The sequence below is a fragment of the Hylaeus volcanicus genome, chromosome 8, assembly GCF_026283585.1.
Source record: "Hylaeus volcanicus isolate JK05 chromosome 8, UHH_iyHylVolc1.0_haploid, whole genome shotgun sequence".
Taxonomy (NCBI): Eukaryota; Metazoa; Arthropoda; class Insecta; order Hymenoptera; family Colletidae; genus Hylaeus; species Hylaeus volcanicus.
In genome coordinates this window covers 9,016,228-9,034,967 of record NC_071983.1, presented here as the reverse complement: position 1 = coordinate 9,034,967, position 18,740 = coordinate 9,016,228, and the positions used below count along the sequence as shown (strand labels likewise).

The 18,740-nt window shown below is 44.6% G+C and overlaps 2 protein-coding genes across 2 annotated transcripts; one reads left to right on the top strand and one right to left on the bottom strand.

Annotated features, from left to right (window-relative positions):
- Positions 1-423: 423 nt before the first annotated feature.
- Positions 424-4,638, bottom strand: LOC128880868 (uncharacterized). The gene is made up of 5 exons (XM_054131391.1): positions 4,417-4,638; positions 4,102-4,249; positions 3,390-3,472; positions 2,629-2,782; positions 424-2,474 (listed from the first exon to the last, which is right to left on the bottom strand). Exons 1-5 carry the CDS (start codon positions 4,477-4,479, stop codon positions 2,272-2,274), a joined length of 651 nt encoding a protein of 216 aa, XP_053987366.1. The 5' UTR covers positions 4,480-4,638; the 3' UTR covers positions 424-2,271.
- A 352-nt stretch (positions 4,639-4,990) lies between these two features.
- Positions 4,991-16,789, top strand: LOC128880866 (probable ATP-dependent RNA helicase CG8611). The gene is made up of 9 exons (XM_054131389.1): positions 4,991-5,184; positions 5,249-6,097; positions 6,170-6,436; positions 6,521-6,741; positions 6,821-7,442; positions 7,523-7,753; positions 10,764-11,106; positions 14,089-14,290; positions 16,332-16,789. The coding sequence occupies exons 1-9, from the start codon at positions 5,125-5,127 to the stop codon at positions 16,468-16,470; spliced, it is 2,934 nt and encodes a 977-aa protein (XP_053987364.1). The 5' UTR covers positions 4,991-5,124; the 3' UTR covers positions 16,471-16,789.
- Positions 16,790-18,740: the final 1,951 nt, after the last annotated feature.

The window sequence follows — 18,740 nt, the reverse complement described above, 5'->3', positions numbered from 1 at the left end:
GACATCAAGTATCGATCGCGACGAAACTTTCCGTGGGTGATCCGAGAATCTGACGTCGTCGTCGGTGAGAAAATTCCTTTTTTCACGGTTACGTGACTGGCGAGACCGTGCGACAAAGGGAGCGAAATTGGAACGCAATAATTATTAATCAATTTCGTATTAATTGTTTTCTGGGCGTCAGGGCTTAAGTGGGATGTTGTGTTCTGGCTCCTGGCAAGCTCTGCCCTGTAACCAGCCAAAGTGTCATACAAGAAGATTAATTACGTCGCGCCACCTTTTATGTGTCCCATGCGTGCGACTACCCTTCTCCGGTAACCGCTGGATACACGTAAAAGTGTTCCAAACTCGCCAAGTTATCGGGAGAGAAGTAACAAAGGGAAGTTGTATTTTATAAATAATAATAAAAATCGTAATAACACCCGATAGTTTCTTCACGAGTTTCCGTTTATTCGAAGACACGAGGTTTCTTAAAAGTTACGCGATAGAGGTACTCGATCGAGAGAAGTAACAAAGCACCAGCGAGTATAATTTTTGGCAAGTTTAGATGGAAGACGAGAACTTCCTCGTTTCGCCAAACGAGGACGACTCTCTCCCACTTCTGCGTCTATCTTTCGCGGAGCTCTTTTTCGTAATTACAACCCTGGCGGATGGTTCAGGAGAAAAAAAAAGGGGTACGCGAAAATAAAAGATACCCGAGGGAATAAGATTTCGTCGGTACTCCGTTCCCGAGACACGAAAGCCAAGTTAGTTTTATTTTACAATCCATCGGCTTCCACGACACGGAGGGGTGAGTTTCGTCGTCGTCGCAGACTGGTGCTCCAGTCGCAGGAAAAGAGAGACGTTCGATGGCGGTTGGAGTCCTTCAAGATGGTTGAGTGAGCGTCGGGCGGGTGCACGAGTTGCGACAGGGGCGGGGGACGGCTGTCAACTAGTGTTTTAAAAGTTTGCGACAGCCTACAAATTGGCTCGCTCAGTTCTTTTTAAAAGCACCTCCAACCAACCACGTCGCGTACCTCTCCCTGTCTCCGTCCTTCGTGCTCGGAGCCGTATCGTTGAACGGGAAGCTTACAAAAGTTTTCGCGAGTGGTAACATCTATGTTAAAAGCAAAATCTAGTTGTAAACAATCGACGATGTATCAAATCCGAAGACTCGCGTCAGCGTTACCCTAGGAAAGTCAGACGTGTGTAACTGTTCGGATACGTGGACAATCGATCGAGGATATCTCGTTTCTTCGTACACGTTTAACAAAATATAAAACATGCAATTCGGCATTTGGCGAGTACCGTGCGACGGGCGCACTTTGAACGCGTTATTTGGCAAATGTACGCTCTTCTCTAAAAGCTTCGTCTCTCATCGTATTGTAAAACAAGATTGCACGTCGCTCGACGTCGCCGATCGCCGAATGTCTGGCCGCGGCGTAAGATACATCATTTCGAAAGCGGTGCGACGCTTCGTGAAGTTGGTCTCGGTTGCGGCATTTCCCTCGAACGCAAATGATCGCGGAGCAACGCGGTGAAACGCCCCAAATAAATTGCTACGAGTGGTTTTTTCTATCGACTATTGTGCGCCCGATCGTTATTCTCCGAAGTTTCGCGAAAAGTTCCGGCCATTTTCGGACAAATCGACCTCCATCCGCGGCCATTCCCCGCGTAGGAAATATGCTTGCGCCGCGATTCAAATTCCGAAAGTTTCAAAGTATTTCGACGTTGAAACGGAGCCATTTCTCATATTTTCTATGCAGCCACGCTTCCCCGTGGACGCATTTGATACACTCTATTAGTCGCACTCCCCCCTCCTGGCTGATTTATCGAGTTGCCCGCGTTATTATATGTACATTCTCCCCGTTACGAAACCGAGATTCATGGCGTTCTGGTAGTTCGCCGGCGCTCCGCGCACGTTCCGTTCCCCGGGAGTGATCAACGGTTATTACGCGATTTTAAGATCCGTATCCATTCCAGAAACGAACAAAGTTCCTCGAAGGAAACCGTTGGAGGATAGTAGAACGTCTACGCGAGTCACGCGTTATCGTGAATCGGTGTCGTTCGCTTGGTCGATATTTATTAACGCTTATAAAAGGAGGGAGCGGTCGAAACTATAAATAAATACGCTAACATTAAAGGTAGCTAAATGACGCTTTCGAAGTTTATCCAGATGATTAGTTGCAATTCGCTGTTGGCCATCTTCTCGCCGAGCGAAGACAGGTAGGTACCGATACGAAGTACAATCGAGTCCACGAGTTTATCTTCGAATATGTGCGAGCATTCGCTTGGCTACTTGGGCAGAATCGTGGGCGATCTCGGCGAGTCGAACATCGAAAAGTTCTGCGAGAGGTAAGACGGCGTTTTTGGTCCATTTTCGTTCGATTGCGTCGCGGATGCAGCTTCCCTCAAGTCGCGATTGTGGCAATTCTGTTCCACGTCGGCCCATTCCTTGCGCGCGGCTTGCACCACCATCCAAGTGTACGTGCACAACACTAAACCAACAGAAATGCGTAAAACGATGCTCGTTACTTCGCTCCACGTGTACTACAAAGTAGCTACGCATTGAGAAATCTCGATCGGCGTCCGCAGTCCGATCGCGTAGCAAACCGAGACGCGTAGACTGATGGGTAATTCCAATGTACTTACATAGATAGATGCTGGACACTGGAATGTACCATATTGAATTATCGTAAACATCGTATTGCGGCCCGTGCGTCAGATGAATAGACAGCGCCACAGACTGATCTATTATGCTAATCATTTGCAAATACATCCAAGGCACGGCACACTTGGACCTTCTCTGTGAACGTACGCGGAAGTTAGCGAGATCGTTAGCGTGTTTCAGCGAGGCTGCTACGTGCCGAAAATACGTTTTTCGAATAAAGAAATACTTCGATCGATTCATTTTCGAGACACAGCCACATTAAGCAGCGAATGCTTCTTAGTTCGCCTTCTATGCGTCTAGTTGAGCGAGTTTCTCTGGTCTAGAACATCTAAATCCAGCCGCTTGTTTCGTGAATTTTTTTCTCAAATACCCGTTGATCGCACCTTCCTCAAACTTTGCACATTTACGTATGCATATGTTTAAATAAAGACATGTTAATATGCCGGAGAGCATCGAGGAAAACAAAAATAGCGTTTCTGACGTCCGGAACTTTTTACGTTGCACACATTGACTCGAAACAAAAGGATTGTATAGAATACGTTCGGTATGAATATAGTTATAGGCATGACTACAAAGATAATGAATTATTGATAATTCTTGGGAGTGCGACAGTTTGAACAAAAGTTGCGATGATGTATAGAAAAATGTGAAGCATGTTTTAAAGAGATTAAACTTGAAGAACACGTATTATAAAGTTCTAGATCAGAAGAGCCCCTTGGTTGGATAGTCTTGATATACTCACGGAAATTGATCCCAGGGCGAGGTACGCGCTGGCCAATAAGAACGAAATTGCGTACAACAGGAGAAACACCATCCCCGTTTCCGCTAAGAATTTCATTTTTGTTTTCATTAGTACCGTAACATTGAGAGAAATGATTATACAGAGAGTCGCAACATGCGTGGTACGAACTTAATCGAGAAAATCATATTGAATCTGATTTAATCGATTGTACGATCGTATCGATTACATGATTGTCCGAGTCTTGAAAGAAGTAGAAATTCAAACCACACGAATGTATCCGATGTCATCCGACACCGTGTTAATATTCCAACACCGAGTAGTCGACGAATCAATATTGATCATAACAAATGCAAATAAACAATCGTGGATTACGCGCGATGCGGTAACAAGAAACAGACGGCTCGATGTGTCACGTAAATAATTAGATTTACAAATCGAAACCAAAAGAACTAATGAGACAGAATCGATGACTGATACATAATAAAAAATCAATGAAAAAGATAAAATCTTTACAGAAACAAAGTACCTACGAGTGACTCTAATCGCATTGTTATTTTTCATTGATTCTAAAAATGATTCTAGGGGTGAAAACACCTTTCTGATAAGTTTAATTTGTTAATCGAATACACATTTTCATTATCGTCTCTTGTCAGGTTGTATATACCACGTATTTTGGGACAATCTGTACGCACACGCTCAATCGAAAACCCACCTTTCCTTTCTATCTGCGAGGTTCTTAAGACCTGCATCCAGTTCAAGCCGAGCAATGCCCAATTTTCAATAGAATCGAAGAATTTTTCGTCCGTTTCTCTTGAGAAATAGTTGCTCATTAGCACGTTTATCATGAGTATCGAGAGCGACTAGAAGAATACGAATGGAATACATAGGACATGAAATTACATTAACGTTGATCGCCGACGAGAACGAATGCGAATTATCAGCGAAAATCTCATGATATTACGCGCAACCCTACCACGTGCAAGAAACCGGTTTAATGTTGCAATTACGCGTTTGGTTCGTCACTCACCATGGTGTATGTGCCGATGATCCTCGCGGCTAATGACAATCCGATACAGCATAACTTGTACATGGCGAATTGCGAGCGTCTCGATACGATGAATCACAAATACTAAATGCCAGAACGTTCTCCGGTGATCACGATTTTCGTTACTGTGACGCCAGCAGCTCGACCGACGCTTTATAAAAAATGTAAACACAAATGTTTGCCAGTAAACGCACGCTTAAATACTCGACCGTCGATATTGCGAGCCCGCGCCGGATTGTCGACGAGCTTCGATTATCGAATACCGCGATAAATCTTCGCTTGAGTAGTCGCTCGGTGCGGTGTACGGATGACTGCGTTGATCGATCGTAATCGAATTCGCAGTAAGAACGCGCTAGTTAATTGTATTTTTTAGAACTATCCGTACGTGACATCGTGACAACCTTTAGCCAGAGTTTTATTAAAGCAAGAAACGCAATTTTTCTCGGTTGGAATGATCGTACACATTCTTAAATTAACATTTTTTTTCAATGTAGTTGTAATCGTTTATTATGTAGCATGTTAAAGAAGCCTCGAAACCAGTCGCGCGCGATTACCCCCGCATGCGCAGTACGTTTGAAATCTTGGAGAAGCAAGTGCGCGCTTGACATGTGCTTTTAGGTTAAGTGTCGTGTTTCTTGGTAACGTGCGTATGTTTCTTACGTATGAAAATTGGAGAAACAACGTTCAACGATGACTGTGCAGGATACGGACATTTCCTTGAATATATCTTCGGAGCCTGCTTTTAAGAAGGTAAGTGAGAAGTTAAGAATGTTTCTAAGCAGTTGCTTAAACGAAGTCAATCTTCTTTATACAGAAAGCTGGCAACCAAGATGACTCTATACTTAGTTTAATGAAAGAGCAGAAAAATAAGACCGATAAAAGTACAGTTAAAAGTAGCAATAAATCAACACATGATCTAGTTCGCGTAACTACCAGCCCAAAAGCAAAGAGAGTTAAACAGAAATTATTATCTTCAATTGTTGCACGAAAGTTGAAAGAAGCTAATTCATCTAGTCAACCTACCCTTGCAATAAAGAAAGTAAAATTTAAAACACAACTCATAGATACAGAACGTAAAACGTTTAAACAACAGTTAGAGAAGGTACCCGTAAAGATAAATGAGAAAGCTATCGGAGCAGATAGGTCATTACCAGCCACAGGTATCGAAGCTTCTAGTGCTCCTGTTGTGTCATTTACTAAGGTTACCCGAGAAAACTTTGGCAAAACATTATTAGCAAAGAAAAGAAATGTCAAGGATGCAGACTCCAAAAAAACACTTTCAAATATATTTTCTAAACAAACAAAATCTGAAGATACTAAAATTAATACATTAAAGTCAGCTGAAGAAGCAGATGTAGATGAAGATGTTATGCCAATGATAAAATCTAAATTTAAGAAATCAAAGAAACTGTCATCTATATCAAATACAGATGTTAGCGGTAAAACAAATAAGAATTATGAAGACAAATCAACAAGTCAAAGTCATACGAATGTACAGAATGATAAAAGTACTCGTGCTCCCCCTAGGCCTGGCACAATGATATCTTCATTGTTTAGTCATAATCCTGAAATACCAAATATTGGTCAAAGATTTGTAAAACCGATAAGCGAACCAGTTTTTACAGGAACAACTTTTGTCGATCTTAATGTACATCCTTTCACTGTGAGTATTACTATCCTAATGACATCTTTGAACCGATAATGAAGTTGCTACAATTTCAAAAATTTTTACCAGATATCTAACTTGGAGCAGAACATGCAAATCACTAAAATGACAATAGTTCAGCAGAAAGCAATTCCTTGGATACTTTCAGGCAAAGATATTTTAATTAGGTCTCAAACTGGTTCCGGCAAGACACTAGCATATGCTTTACCAATCATTGAGTTTTTACACAAAATCAGACCAAAACTGAATAGAAATAGCGGATTGAAAGCTCTTGTAGTTGTACCAACTAGAGAACTAGCTCTACAAACCTACGAGTGTTTCTTAAAATTAATCAAAGTGAGCACTTTATAAGTAATACATGTTAGTAGATGATATCTAATTTAGTATATTATACACAAATTACTTTTTACACAATTTTAGCCATACACATGGATTGTGCCAGGGTATTTAGCAGGGGGTGAAAAGAGGAAAGCAGAGAAAGCTAGATTAAGAAAAGGTTGCAATATATTAGTTTGTACACCTGGTAGATTGTTGGATCACATACAACGAACGGAAGCTTTAAAACTTAATCACGTTAAATACTTTGTTTTGGATGAGGCTGATAGGATGCTTGAGATGGGATATGAAAAAGATATATCAAGGTACGTTTGATTAGAAAATTGGAAAATCACAAGTGCATCGCTCGTTTGATTAAGTTTCTTTTCTAAAACGCAATTTCAGTATAGTGAGTGCTTTAAAGGTGTCGACACCAAGCGAAAATTCAGGTTACGATGCGATGAAAATTCTTCGACAAAACGTGAAAAAAGTATTCACCGACGAGGATGTCGAGAATATAGAAGAAGCTACTGGTTCAAAAAATGAGACAACGAAGGATGATCTGACGAATTTAAAACCCGAAGACGATACGAAAAAAGATGTCGTTAAACAAAGGCAAGCATACCACTCTAGTAGCGACGATGATTCGGAGGAAGACGAACCTTTCGTCAAATCGAAACAATTGAACAAACGGAAGGATGTCGCCAAGTCCACCGAAAAAAAAGTATCCGGTTCGCTAGAAAATGATGCGCGAAAAGATAAAAATAGCAATGAAAATGAATCCAGAAGACAAACGATCTTACTTTCCGCGACTTTGACGCAAGCCGTGGAAAAATTAGCGGGTCTCGCGATGGAGCATCCTATATTTCTGGACGCCGCGAAAGAAAATTTAGAAACAATTGGCGATAGTACGAGCGACGTAAACGAAGATTTAATAGTCCCCCAAAGTGTGATCCAGACCTACATCGTTACGCCGCCGAAATTGAGGATGGTGACCTTAAGTGCTTACATCGCGGGAAAGTGTCAGGTAGATTGATCGTTTCAAATATATTATTTATTATTATCTTTTGTTCGAAGCTACGTAAATGTCATTTGTAATGCCAACAGAGCCATGGACAGAGCAAACTTTTAATATTCATGGCCACCCAGGACATGGTTGATTACCACACGGAGATACTGTCTACTGTGCTCACCAAACCGGTTGACGAAGACGACGAGGACTCCGATCCTCTGGTCGATATAGAGTTTTTCAAATTGCACGGGAACATGACTCAAAAGGAGCGAACGGAGGTTTTCAAAACGTTCAGGCTGGCGAAAACCGGGGTTCTACTCTGCACGGTAAGTTTTTACCTGCGAACACTTAAACCTGGGGGCTTCTCATTCGATACGGCGAAACAAAATTGCATAACATGGCACGTGAGCGATGACATTGCTCTATGAGAGCAAGAATTAGTATGAAGCGACGATAAAGGGAAGGGCGGTGAAATAGAAGGATAAGACAGAAGAAAAGCCGGGGATAGCCGACGGGCACTCCCTGAGCAGTAAATTACCCCGTGGCTTATTCTTTCAGGGCGGAATTTAATATCTCTGGACCCACGCTGTGTCCGGAGGTTAAAAATTATGTGCACACATGAGGCCTTCGTAACGAGTATAATTATGATTGTTTGTCCGTTATTCGCCGGTCCTTTCTTTAATTGCTTTATACTTTTGAAATTGCGATTGCTTAACAGTAATGATACCTCGCGTAACAGAGATTTCGTTGGAAAAAAATGCGTTGGTCCTGCAGCAACGTTCATGATAATTTTTAAATTTTGTGCGCAATACTATCGAAAGACAACTTCCTGCACGATGGTTCGCCGAAGAACGGCGCAGCGCCGCTTTCCGATCGGTAGAACCACTTTCTTTCGTTTACTAATTACGTTCGAATTAATAGAACGGTAGATCAACTTTCAGATCTATCGTGACTTCGTAATAACTGCTTAACCATCGTAATTACCGGTGAAAGTAACCGTTCCCATTGCCAGATAAAAATCGACAAAGATTCAATAATAATAATTAAACTCGCACTTGTTAACTTTGTTTCTTGTCTTCCTCGTTAGTTAACGGGAGCTTGCCACGCTATTTTCACGGGGCAGACAACAAAAAACTCGGTGTCCAAGTTAAATGCACGGATTCGAAAATTCATAATCCGCGGCACGCAACGAATGACAGCTCGCCCGCTGCAAGGATTAATTCGTTCTAATCAGGCGATTGCATCGTTGATTCGACATGTGTTTCACGGTGATTCGCCTCGTGTTCTGATTATTCATTGCTCGAATCCTGTGCAGACCGATTAATTGCAATCAGCTCCCTGAATGGATGGTTCGCGGACTGTGTACATAAATAGTTTAAAGTCTAATCGTTAGTAGGGACCTGCATAGATCACCCGCGTTGTTGAACGTCAGGACTTTATAGTTCTTCGTCTTATAGTATCTCCATCATCTAGTCTCGATTGTAGGATTCGATGGTAGCTTCGAAGGGTGTTCGTCGTTTTCGTTGTAATTTTTAACCGTTGATCCCAGAACGGTATCCCCTGCATGGGAATTATATGGCAGCGTTATTAATTTCCACGTTGAAAACTCTTGAGAGCCCCCGCGGACGGAATGTTACGCGGCCCTCTGCGGTGGTGAATCTGGATCCAAGGGGTGATCTACGGCTCGAGTGAGATGTTTTGAACGGACGATCCGTTCTCGATCCTCCAAGCCACGATAGCCGTCTCTCTTTCCTAAACGATCGTCTGTCTTAATCGCTGCCATCGATCGCTCCTCGTGCCCGTTTTTCGTTATACTATATCGTACTGGTGGCAACCGCGATGCTTGTTTCGTCCGAAGACACGTAGGCGTCCCGACTGGTTTCGCTTTATCGGAACATCTTTCGGTAAATCCTAATTTCCGCCAATCGATCACCAGGATTGTAACAATTTCTTCATGCAACAAACATCGGGCTATGTAATTATATCCATTTACAATGTATATCGCGTATTTACAGATGAGAATTCAAGGCACTAAAGTAATTAGAAGTCGTATGAGGGCCCAGAAACGTTGCTACCGAGTTGCATGCGCGTTTGCGTTGCATTCTCGCTTGCAAACAAGTTTAGGTAGTGTTCGGATCGATTGTAGGATCGATCTTATCGTGATATTCGTCGATATTTATAGAAATTTATACACTGCTATTTCTAATATACACAGCCAGTCCCATAAGTATTCGTACCCTCTGTACTTATCGAAGAAATTTGTACATAAATAAACTTCCAACTTGTATATATTTACAATTACAAATTTATTTGGAAACATAAAGCGTTCATTTAAATGAGACAAATTTCTTCGATAACTATAGAGGGTATGAATAACAGTGATTTCTAGGGAATCATAAATCGTCGTGCCCCATTTTTACGGGAACACCTTGTGTATTCCTGTAACGTTATCCGACAACAAGCATTAGAATAAAACTAAATCGCGACAACGAAACAACGTGATATTCGTCGATATTTATTTCGCTATGGTATCTATCTTGTATTTCCTCGCCCCAGTGCCTAGTCTGCCGGCGTCGATAGGCCGGCGTTGAATTAATTCGATAAAAGAACGTGAAAAAAAAAAGAAGGTGGACAGACGCATCCATATCGTGCCGCGAAAGAATTTTCGGGACCACGACGCCGCCCCCCTACTGGTGGTCCGGGATTAGTCCCAGGGCCGTCAAGCAGGGCCTCGACGCGCTCCGTTCGGTAAATCATTGGTTAACCGAACGCAAGGAAATCAGGGCCGTGCTCAAACGTTCGCCGTTGGGGTCCCACAGCGGGCGCTCGGTGCCAGCCGCGCGCATTCACCCTTCTACAAAACGAGAAATCGACGCGGTTTGTAAGACATTTGTACCGGCAGATCGCGCGGTGTAATGTGGCCTGCCGCTTTTCTAGCGAGGAATGAGGTGTTGGGCAATCGTGAACTAACGTTTCGACTTTGTTGGGTATTTCATATTGGAAGCACTGAATAACTGGACAAGGAACAGTATCTGTTAATAATAGATAACAAAGCATTAGTTGCCCTAGTAAGAAGCCTGTTAATAGGCTACCAGTTGGTACTTAGAAGCTTTTTAACTCCACCGTCTACATCTGGTAATCTCTTAATCATGTTGTCGGTTATCTACTTATACTGCTCAATATTTAGAAACACATGAAGCACTTGATATACCCAGTGACAGTATTCAGAAGCTAATGTCAGCCTAGATTAATATAGTTTAACATAGTGTTGAGCTTTAAGTTTTTGGCCCTTTTAATTTCTACACCCAACGACGTTCGTCATCTTTGTGTCGCCAGGATGTCGCGGCTCGTGGATTGGACATGCCAAAGGTGGACTGCGTGGTTCAATACACCGGGCCGATCTCAGCCAGGGATTACGTGCATCGAATCGGCAGAACGGCGCGTGCAGGATCCTCTGGAACGGCGACCATCTTTCTGACGCCGCCTGAAGTCGAGTTTGTCCGAATGCTCGAGTCCAGGCGCATCAGGATCAAGCAGGAAAGTATGGAAGACGTTTTGGATAAATTGCTGACCCCTCTGTGCAAGCACTCTTCCGCTCATAACGCCGCGATCGCGCTGCAAAACGAGTTCGAGAATTTGGTGCTCGAGGATCCGAAGCTTCGGGCGATGGCGTGCAGAGGTGAGTCGAATTTCTAAACGAATTGGTATTGTGCTGTGGTTGCGCATACCCAAACTTGCAAACGAGTACCTTTGGACGCGCGGGACCGAGGCACTTTAAACAGAACGTTGAATCGATTTTACGGTTTCTCGCTTAACGCGTTTCCGTCCTCTACCACTCGGTGAAACACAAAGTACTCGTGATGAGGGAGCACCCATTTCGATTCAGTTGGATCGGAACGCAAGCGAGCTGACTTCAGGGTAGACTAAGCCAATTCCGACGGGCACCCTACTCGCATATAAAGTAACCCCATACGGTCGTGTTAGAGAGCCTTCACTCTGTCTCGGTTTTCGTTCGCCACTCGGCTATTTACATACTCTCTGGACGAGGAGGATGATCTTGTTTGCCATGCCATGGTCGCTCTATTACGGCTGTTAGGGCGGGGAATTTATTTGCTGCAATAATAAATCCATTAGGATGCGATGATTCGAGTTTCGTTCGAGGGGAGTGTAATATTCACCCTTACGCTCGCGGATCGTAGTGCGTCTCCTCTCCCGCGTGCTATGTATTTTTCAAAGCGTTTCGAAGCAGAGAAAGAAACGGGAACGACGGACACCCACGGTCCGACGGCGTTCGATGGTTGCGGGTGATCGATTTTCAAAACGTAAAATAAAGACCATAAATCTCTCTAAGAGGTTTTTGAGTTTCGCAGTTGTCTCGCGTCAAGCGTGGCTTTACGCGAAGGTTAGCTACGGTTTTTGAGCGCTTAGCCGCTTCAGATTTGAGTGACGGTACACAGTTAACCACTTGACCGTTCCTCTACGTGCTCCGAGTGATTGATAGATTAATTGTCGTCGACGATTCGACGCTACACTTTCCAACGGGGAGAGGTTGGGATAGAAAGGCGGAGTAATATTATAGGTGAGTGGGAGAAGCCCCTGGGAGAGACAAAATGATCGGAACTGTTAGGCTAGATTTGTTTGCCAAACAAGGTAAAACTAGGCGAAAAAGCAAAGTCGGGACATTGAAGTCATACGATCGAAAGAATAAGATATACTGTTGAGCATCACGTGACCACATCCTGCGTCTTTCACTGCCACCGACGATATATTTCATTCCTGACCGATCTAAGTGCTGGGCAGTGTGCGTAGAAGTAGAAATCTCGCTAATTCGTAACATTATCACCCCAATAGAGCCGAACAGCCCTCAATAGCGAATACAACTCTATGGAATAACCCCCTAGTCTCCGACCCCTACCCTTAACCTCAGAGATTCATCTACTGTGCTCCATACACACATGTATACATAGTCCTTTATTCCAGCCCTTAGCTACACCCTTTTCGGCGTAACTTCTTGTCGTCGTTAACAAGTAACATAAATATTTACAATCGTATTCAAATGCTTATATTTTTGTACGTTTACGTATATGAACGTTAAATCGGTTCCAATGCATCTCGAGCGTAAACGATAATCGAGCAGAGTGGGTTTTTGGTTTTCAAAAACGAATTGTAAAATTCACTTTTTGGTTGGTTTTTCTTTTTTTATTTACTTTTCATGGCGAAAACGAGCGGTTGAAACGCACGAAGCAAGTTAGATCGAATCTAGTATATACAGGCTCGTACGCCTTTCGCAGGGGGTGGCCGACACAATCCAACCACTGAATGTGGCTTCCGCCAAAACCACTTACGCTTTGTGGCGAGAGACTCTTAACAATGCGATACAGGATACAAATACAATAAGACGCAGTTACATCACTTAGGAACAATGCCGCCCCCCACGCGGCCCACTCTCTTCAATCCCCTACCATCGTTCGTTTCTCTGCCTTCTCAGCTAGATAGCAACCCCGCGGGTGATTTATGTGCTAAATGGAGAAAAACATTTTTCTCCCTTTTCAACGCGCCGACACCGGTCCACGGCAGAAAGATCTTCTCAAGTTTCTTATGTGCGGAAGAGACGGATCTTGCTATAGAAGGCAGACGGAAATCAAGCCGGAAAATATCGGAGCATAAGGTCCGCCACGTGAATGATCAAAATTGAGGACATTTAGTTTTCCCAGCGGGAAAGTCCCGTTACAATATACCTCCATTTTCGTTTCGTATCGGTCAGATTTTCTTCGATCGAACGAAATTTCAAAACAAACATTTATCACGTTACTTTATCGATAATCAGTTATTTCCAGTTGAATACGTATAATTCGTGTATCGTGTATTTTATTTAAGTGACAAACTATTTTGGCGTAGTTATTGCGCTGAAAAATACTTCTTACGGTATTTCACGAGTTCCTCGATTCTATTCTTCTTATCTAAATACAGAAATACTAAAATCCAACATATAATTCGGACGAATCGATACATTCGAGTATCTCAGGAGATGCACTTCGCTGTAATTTTTCGCACGGAGCGACAATAGTACGCGGGCATATGTCAATTTCTCCCAGGATCGGTGAACCCCGAGTTTCTCAGCAGCACGCGGAAGCTAGAGAAGTTAAGAGGGGATAACGGGTCGACTATTAGCCACAGCACTTGACTCGGCCCCCGTTAATGCCTCTTAATAGCTCACAGCGGGGCACACACCCCATAGAATCGCGGTACGCGAACCCCCGTAGAACTTAATGGAACCTCGATTAATAAGGGCGCGCTAGACACGCAACCAATAATCACATCCGAGTTACGATGCACGTGGCCTCGTTTACACGTGGGCGGGACGCATGTATTTTCCTAACGTACTTAAGATCGTCCTTATGATTCGATTCGTGTCGTTCGTTGAATTTACGGATTTTCAAATAACTCGCGTCTTTTATATAAATCGAAGCGAAGAAAAAGTTTAACGTTCAAAAATTAAGTGGATGTGATTTCAATAATTGTGGAGTGTAAATATAATATTGCGGATGAAGACTTTGAGCGATTTTACATAATACAATGCCATGAATATCGGGTTATCTCGAACGGCGAAACAATGTGAATCGGTTAGGTGGTGACCTTAAATAATCCGAATGGTTTTCAGCGTATACTTCTTGGGTACGTTCCTACGCCCGCTATCCGCGCGACATGCGTGAGATTTACAACCGGAGGGACCTTCACCTAGGCCACTTCGCCAAGAGTTTCGCGTTGAGAGAAACTCCGAAACGAATCGGTGGAATAGGGAAAAAAATACACGAGAAGGATACCACGAAGCAACAGCACAACAATAGGCTTACGAATGAACGGTAAGCATACAACGCTTCGCGTTAAGGTATCGAATGGCGAATGAATGGTTGGTTGAATCACGCGATCTTATCGAGGAGTATGTGAGAAAGTGGTACGATAGCTCGACTACGGAGCGAAGGAACGAGACCTCGACGAAAATTGTCGATCAGACCGTCGCCGGACCACTTGGTTGACTCGGTCAAGGTAGATAATCGCGAAGACGAGCGAACTCGCAGTATTAATGACGGATTCACGCGTGGCTTAGCTTGTTAACCGCGATGCACCCCGTAATTTCTCCCTCTCCGTGTCTCTCTGTGCATGGTTCGTAACAAACGCAACCACGTGTATTAACAGATAGTACGCGCACACGTAACGAGAGGACAGCTCGTGGCTCCTAGAGAGGTTAGATACGTCAAAACTGTCGCTTTGTGTCATTCGTCATGTACGACGAACGAGCGGACGTGGTGTACGGTGGCTGGCAGCCATAAGCCATAAGCCATACGGCTCTCGTCGTGCTCATCCTCGTTTATTTCCCGTCTCCCTCGGTTTCCCTTCGTATCTCCGTCTATCTGACGTCAACGGTCTCGTTCTCTCCTAACGCGTCTCCGTCCATCTCGTCGGGTATGCATTTCACATAGCATTCGGCTGGCTTCTACCCTTCTCCAAGCTCCAAGCTTTCACCGTTCTCTCTCCGACACTCGGTTCTCCGTCTCTCGTCCTATCTCTCCATTGTTCATAATTATACAATACGGCTATTAAACAGACTGATGCGACCGCTACTTCCGGCCGTGGCTGCGCCATTTACGGAAACCACAGGACGAGCACGAGCCTCCCTTCGCTCTCTACCTGTCTCTTATCCTCTTCCTCTTTGTAGAAATCTCTCTCGTACCGCTACTCTGATTTTCTGTCCATCGCTCGCTATCGTTCGGTGGTTGCGTATTCACATGTTCCCCTTCCGTCAGATCTTAATTCTTTTCGTCATGCAACGCGTTCGCTCGATCGCCTGTAAATGCGCTACTCTGTTTCGTACGGACCAAATACGCATCCTTTTACCTCGAAAAAATTCCACGCTACTCCAGCACGCGTAAAAACGGATCAGCGCATCGTCGCGGTCGTCTTTCGAAACTTACTATCGCGAGAAACCATTTCCCTCCATTTCTGTGCCGCTCCTCGATCGGCGTCGCCATTTCGGTCACGCATTCGACACGCATCGATTGCTTTTCCTCGAGGCAGTAATTAGACATTAACTTGTTCGATGCGATTCGAATGGGCGTGCTTTCGATACACGGAACGGGTAACCGACGGGTTTACCCTCCATCCGGAGAGAGAGAACAAGTTCGTTTTAATGGGTGAAAGGCGGGCACCGCGCTGACGATCCAATGGATCGAGAGACCCACAGTTTACGCCTTTGTGGGTCCGATTACGCCTGCACTGTGCGGGAACGCGTACGATCTCGTGTGGGTGTATGTGTACGTGTGCGTGTCATCGTTGCCGCCCTTGAACACGTTCAAGCACCAACTTTCCCGCGAAGGACGCAAGGTATGGAGGGTTCGTTGCTGCGTGCGAGATCTTTCACGATCTATCGATATACACATCGTGTTTCGCGAAAGCTGTCGACTCAAATCTTTCCTTTGGAGAACATTAACCCTCGGAAGAATTTGGAGGCCATAGCTCGTGTTAGGCAAGTTTCAAGAAGAGATTGTACGTGAACGCGAATTTTAAACCGATACCGAGCGCCTTTCGAATGCTGCTACCTCCATACCTGCCAGGTACGACGTGAAAACTACCCTGGATTCGAGGACTGAGCGCGCGATAGATATAGTTTAGGAAATACGATGTAAAGACGAAATTCGCCACGGCGACGCAACGGTTGTCCGAATTCTCCACAGCGCGACCAACCGAGTCCGGGAGGGTGTGTCGCTGGTTTCCGAAGCGAGACTACTTTTTTGTCGATTTTCGATTACCGCGCTCTGTCCTCGCCACATGTCGTTTACGTCGAATTACCGAAAATTGCGGGTTAGCCCTAATGCGACGATTAAGGCCCGGTCTCTGGGTTTTCAGACCCGACGGGGTGCCGGCAAAGAAACGGAAGCATCCGGATGACAAGCCGAAGACGGGGTTACTGAAGAAAGTCAGGATGCTCAACACCTCCGAGTACGACAGCGGCCTCGAGCCCCCGAGGAAGCCAAAGAAATCCTGAGCGTCGCATTAACACCTCGACTACCTAGTAAACAGAATGCGATTTCGTTACCGTGATTCCCACCTCTCGTGTAAATACACACACCCTCCTTTTAACCGTACGGTTAACCGGAGAATCAGGTTAGCCGTTCCTTCCATGGATTCAATACCGCTTGTCGCGTTCTCGAGCACGCGGTGTATCACCCCACAGGTGAGAATGTTCTGTACATAATTTCGCAAGATGGCCGCACGATCCAACGAGCTAATTCCTTGGATGTTCGTCGAGAAATAAATTTGTAACGTAAGGTGTCGTTACTTCGATCGAAATAACTGCTATCGAATTAAAGTTATTGCAACGTGTCACCTTTGATACTTCCAGCAAGTATAGTGTCACGGAACAACGCCACAGCGAATCGTGTTACACCGACCACGCCTGTACTTTTTTGATCGTAAATAGCGAGGACGAGGTGTAAGTATTCATGTCGGTGCGCGGACGAGCACTGACGGATGAAGTGGGTGGGGGGCAAAGGAGAAGGAGGCAGAGGAATAAGGGCGGAAGGATATGATTAATACGGCAGCATTATTTTCAGATTTTTTGCACCGCGATCCGCGAGCGCAAATTGCTTGCAAATAAAGGCGGCGTCGACTGCTGTCGCCGCTGGTACGACAGCAAAGGAACGGGGCGAGGAGGTGAATAAGGGAAGGAGGGAAGAGTGGAGGCCAAGAGCTCAGCCGGGCTTAATTTAATTTAATTATGCCTTCTTTCTTCGCTACCAACGCGCGCGAAGATAGATGGCGAGCTCGGAATCGCCTGAATCGCTTCTCTCGCCGCCATCAGCCGGTGTTACGGATTTGCGTGATAGATTTCGAATTTCCATTAATCGGTCAACGTACTCGATCGATCGTTTAACGGTGACGACCTCGGGTTTTTCACACGCCACGTAACGTTCCGGATTTCTATCTAACAATCGATTTACATTTCACTTAACCTCGACATATCAACTATTTGAATTCTATCGCTATCGGTTGCTAATTTAGCTGGCTATTACTTGCTGACTTTGAATCGGAATTCATCAAAATCTGTTTTTTTTTTTTAGTTATTGTATAATGTCCTAATTTATTTCAGTGATTTGATAACGACCCCTCCCCCCAAATGAAGGGTTGTTACGCTCATAATTCGTTTTAGAATTGAGTCGTTCAGTGGCGATCAACGATGAGGGCAACTTGATTCAACTATCAATTGGTTACCCTTATTTTAAATTCGAGGCTTCTTTCGTGCCAACCAAAAGTATTCGACTCCTACGGTAATCGACAAGCATCGCGAAACGTATTTGTTTAAACGCGATATCACTCCGTTTATGACCGATGCATTTTCGATTCTCCATCTCGACGGCAATCTGCGAGAGGGCACATTAGACGGAACGGAGCAAAGAGTGCGATATTTAGTCGTAATGTGCATCGCGATTCGTCGTGGTTTAGCATCAGTCATAGTCATCGCGAGCGTGCGCATACTCATAATGAACTGAACGATTAGGGTATATCCCGTTCGTTTGTTCGATCGTTCGTGGAGCGGGCTCCGCGCACGAAGAAATAATCATAGATTGCTTCGAACGAATCGAAATGAAAATGGAAGCCGAAGAAAGGGCGCGATTCACGGTACCGGGGGATATGCGCAGCTTGAGTCCGATTAACGCGACAGAAACGGACGAGAAAAGAAGCGCGGGAACAGAAAAAGTTCCGACTGCGCGAGGATTGACCGTGCATCCTCCGTGGTGTTTCGCTTTTACGTAGAAAAATGCGAATCCGAGACTAACGCGTCGAAAAGAACGTAAGCAGATATAAAAGGAACTGATTATTCCGGCCGATTACCGATTTCCGGTCGGTTAACGATCTTTTCGAACCGATTACACCGCGACTCTCGTTCCAGCGACGTATTACCGATCTTCGTTGAATATATCGACGCTAGTTACCTCGGAATCGAACCGCCATTGATCGAAAATCAAAGTCGAAACGTGCCGCGGTGCTCGACAAATTGCCTTTCACGAGATAAAGTTTATTTCGAAACATCGTTCGACTTTTACTCCGCCGATTGCAATTTCACTCGGTAGTTGGAGGATTATCCGACACGCGTGACACAATTGCCACTCGATTTACGCTACTTTTGAAATGTTGCAGGTGTTTCACCACGGGTAGACCATATGTCTCGTCCCGAGCGTATCGAACACACTCAAAAGCTCGAGTATATTTCCCGATGAATCGTCCGTCTCGCGATTTCTCGCTCGGAATCAAGGA

Coding starts and splice junctions, on each gene's coding strand:
- LOC128880868 (XM_054131391.1), bottom strand. CDS start 4,479: ATGTACAAGTTATGCTGTATCGGATTGTCATTAGCCGCGAGGATCATC. Junction 2,783..3,389: donor TCGCCCTGGGATCAATTTCC/GTGAGTATATCA, acceptor GTACGTTCACAG/AGAAGGTCCAAGTGTGCCGT. Junction 2,475..2,628: donor AGTGTCCAGCATCTATCTAT/GTAAGTACATTG, acceptor CTGTTGGTTTAG/TGTTGTGCACGTACACTTGG.
- LOC128880866 (XM_054131389.1), top strand. CDS start 5,125: ATGACTGTGCAGGATACGGACATTTCCTTGAATATATCTTCGGAGCCT. Junction 6,742..6,820: donor TATGAAAAAGATATATCAAG/GTACGTTTGATT, acceptor ACGCAATTTCAG/TATAGTGAGTGCTTTAAAGG. Junction 11,107..14,088: donor TCGGGCGATGGCGTGCAGAG/GTGAGTCGAATT, acceptor AATGGTTTTCAG/CGTATACTTCTTGGGTACGT.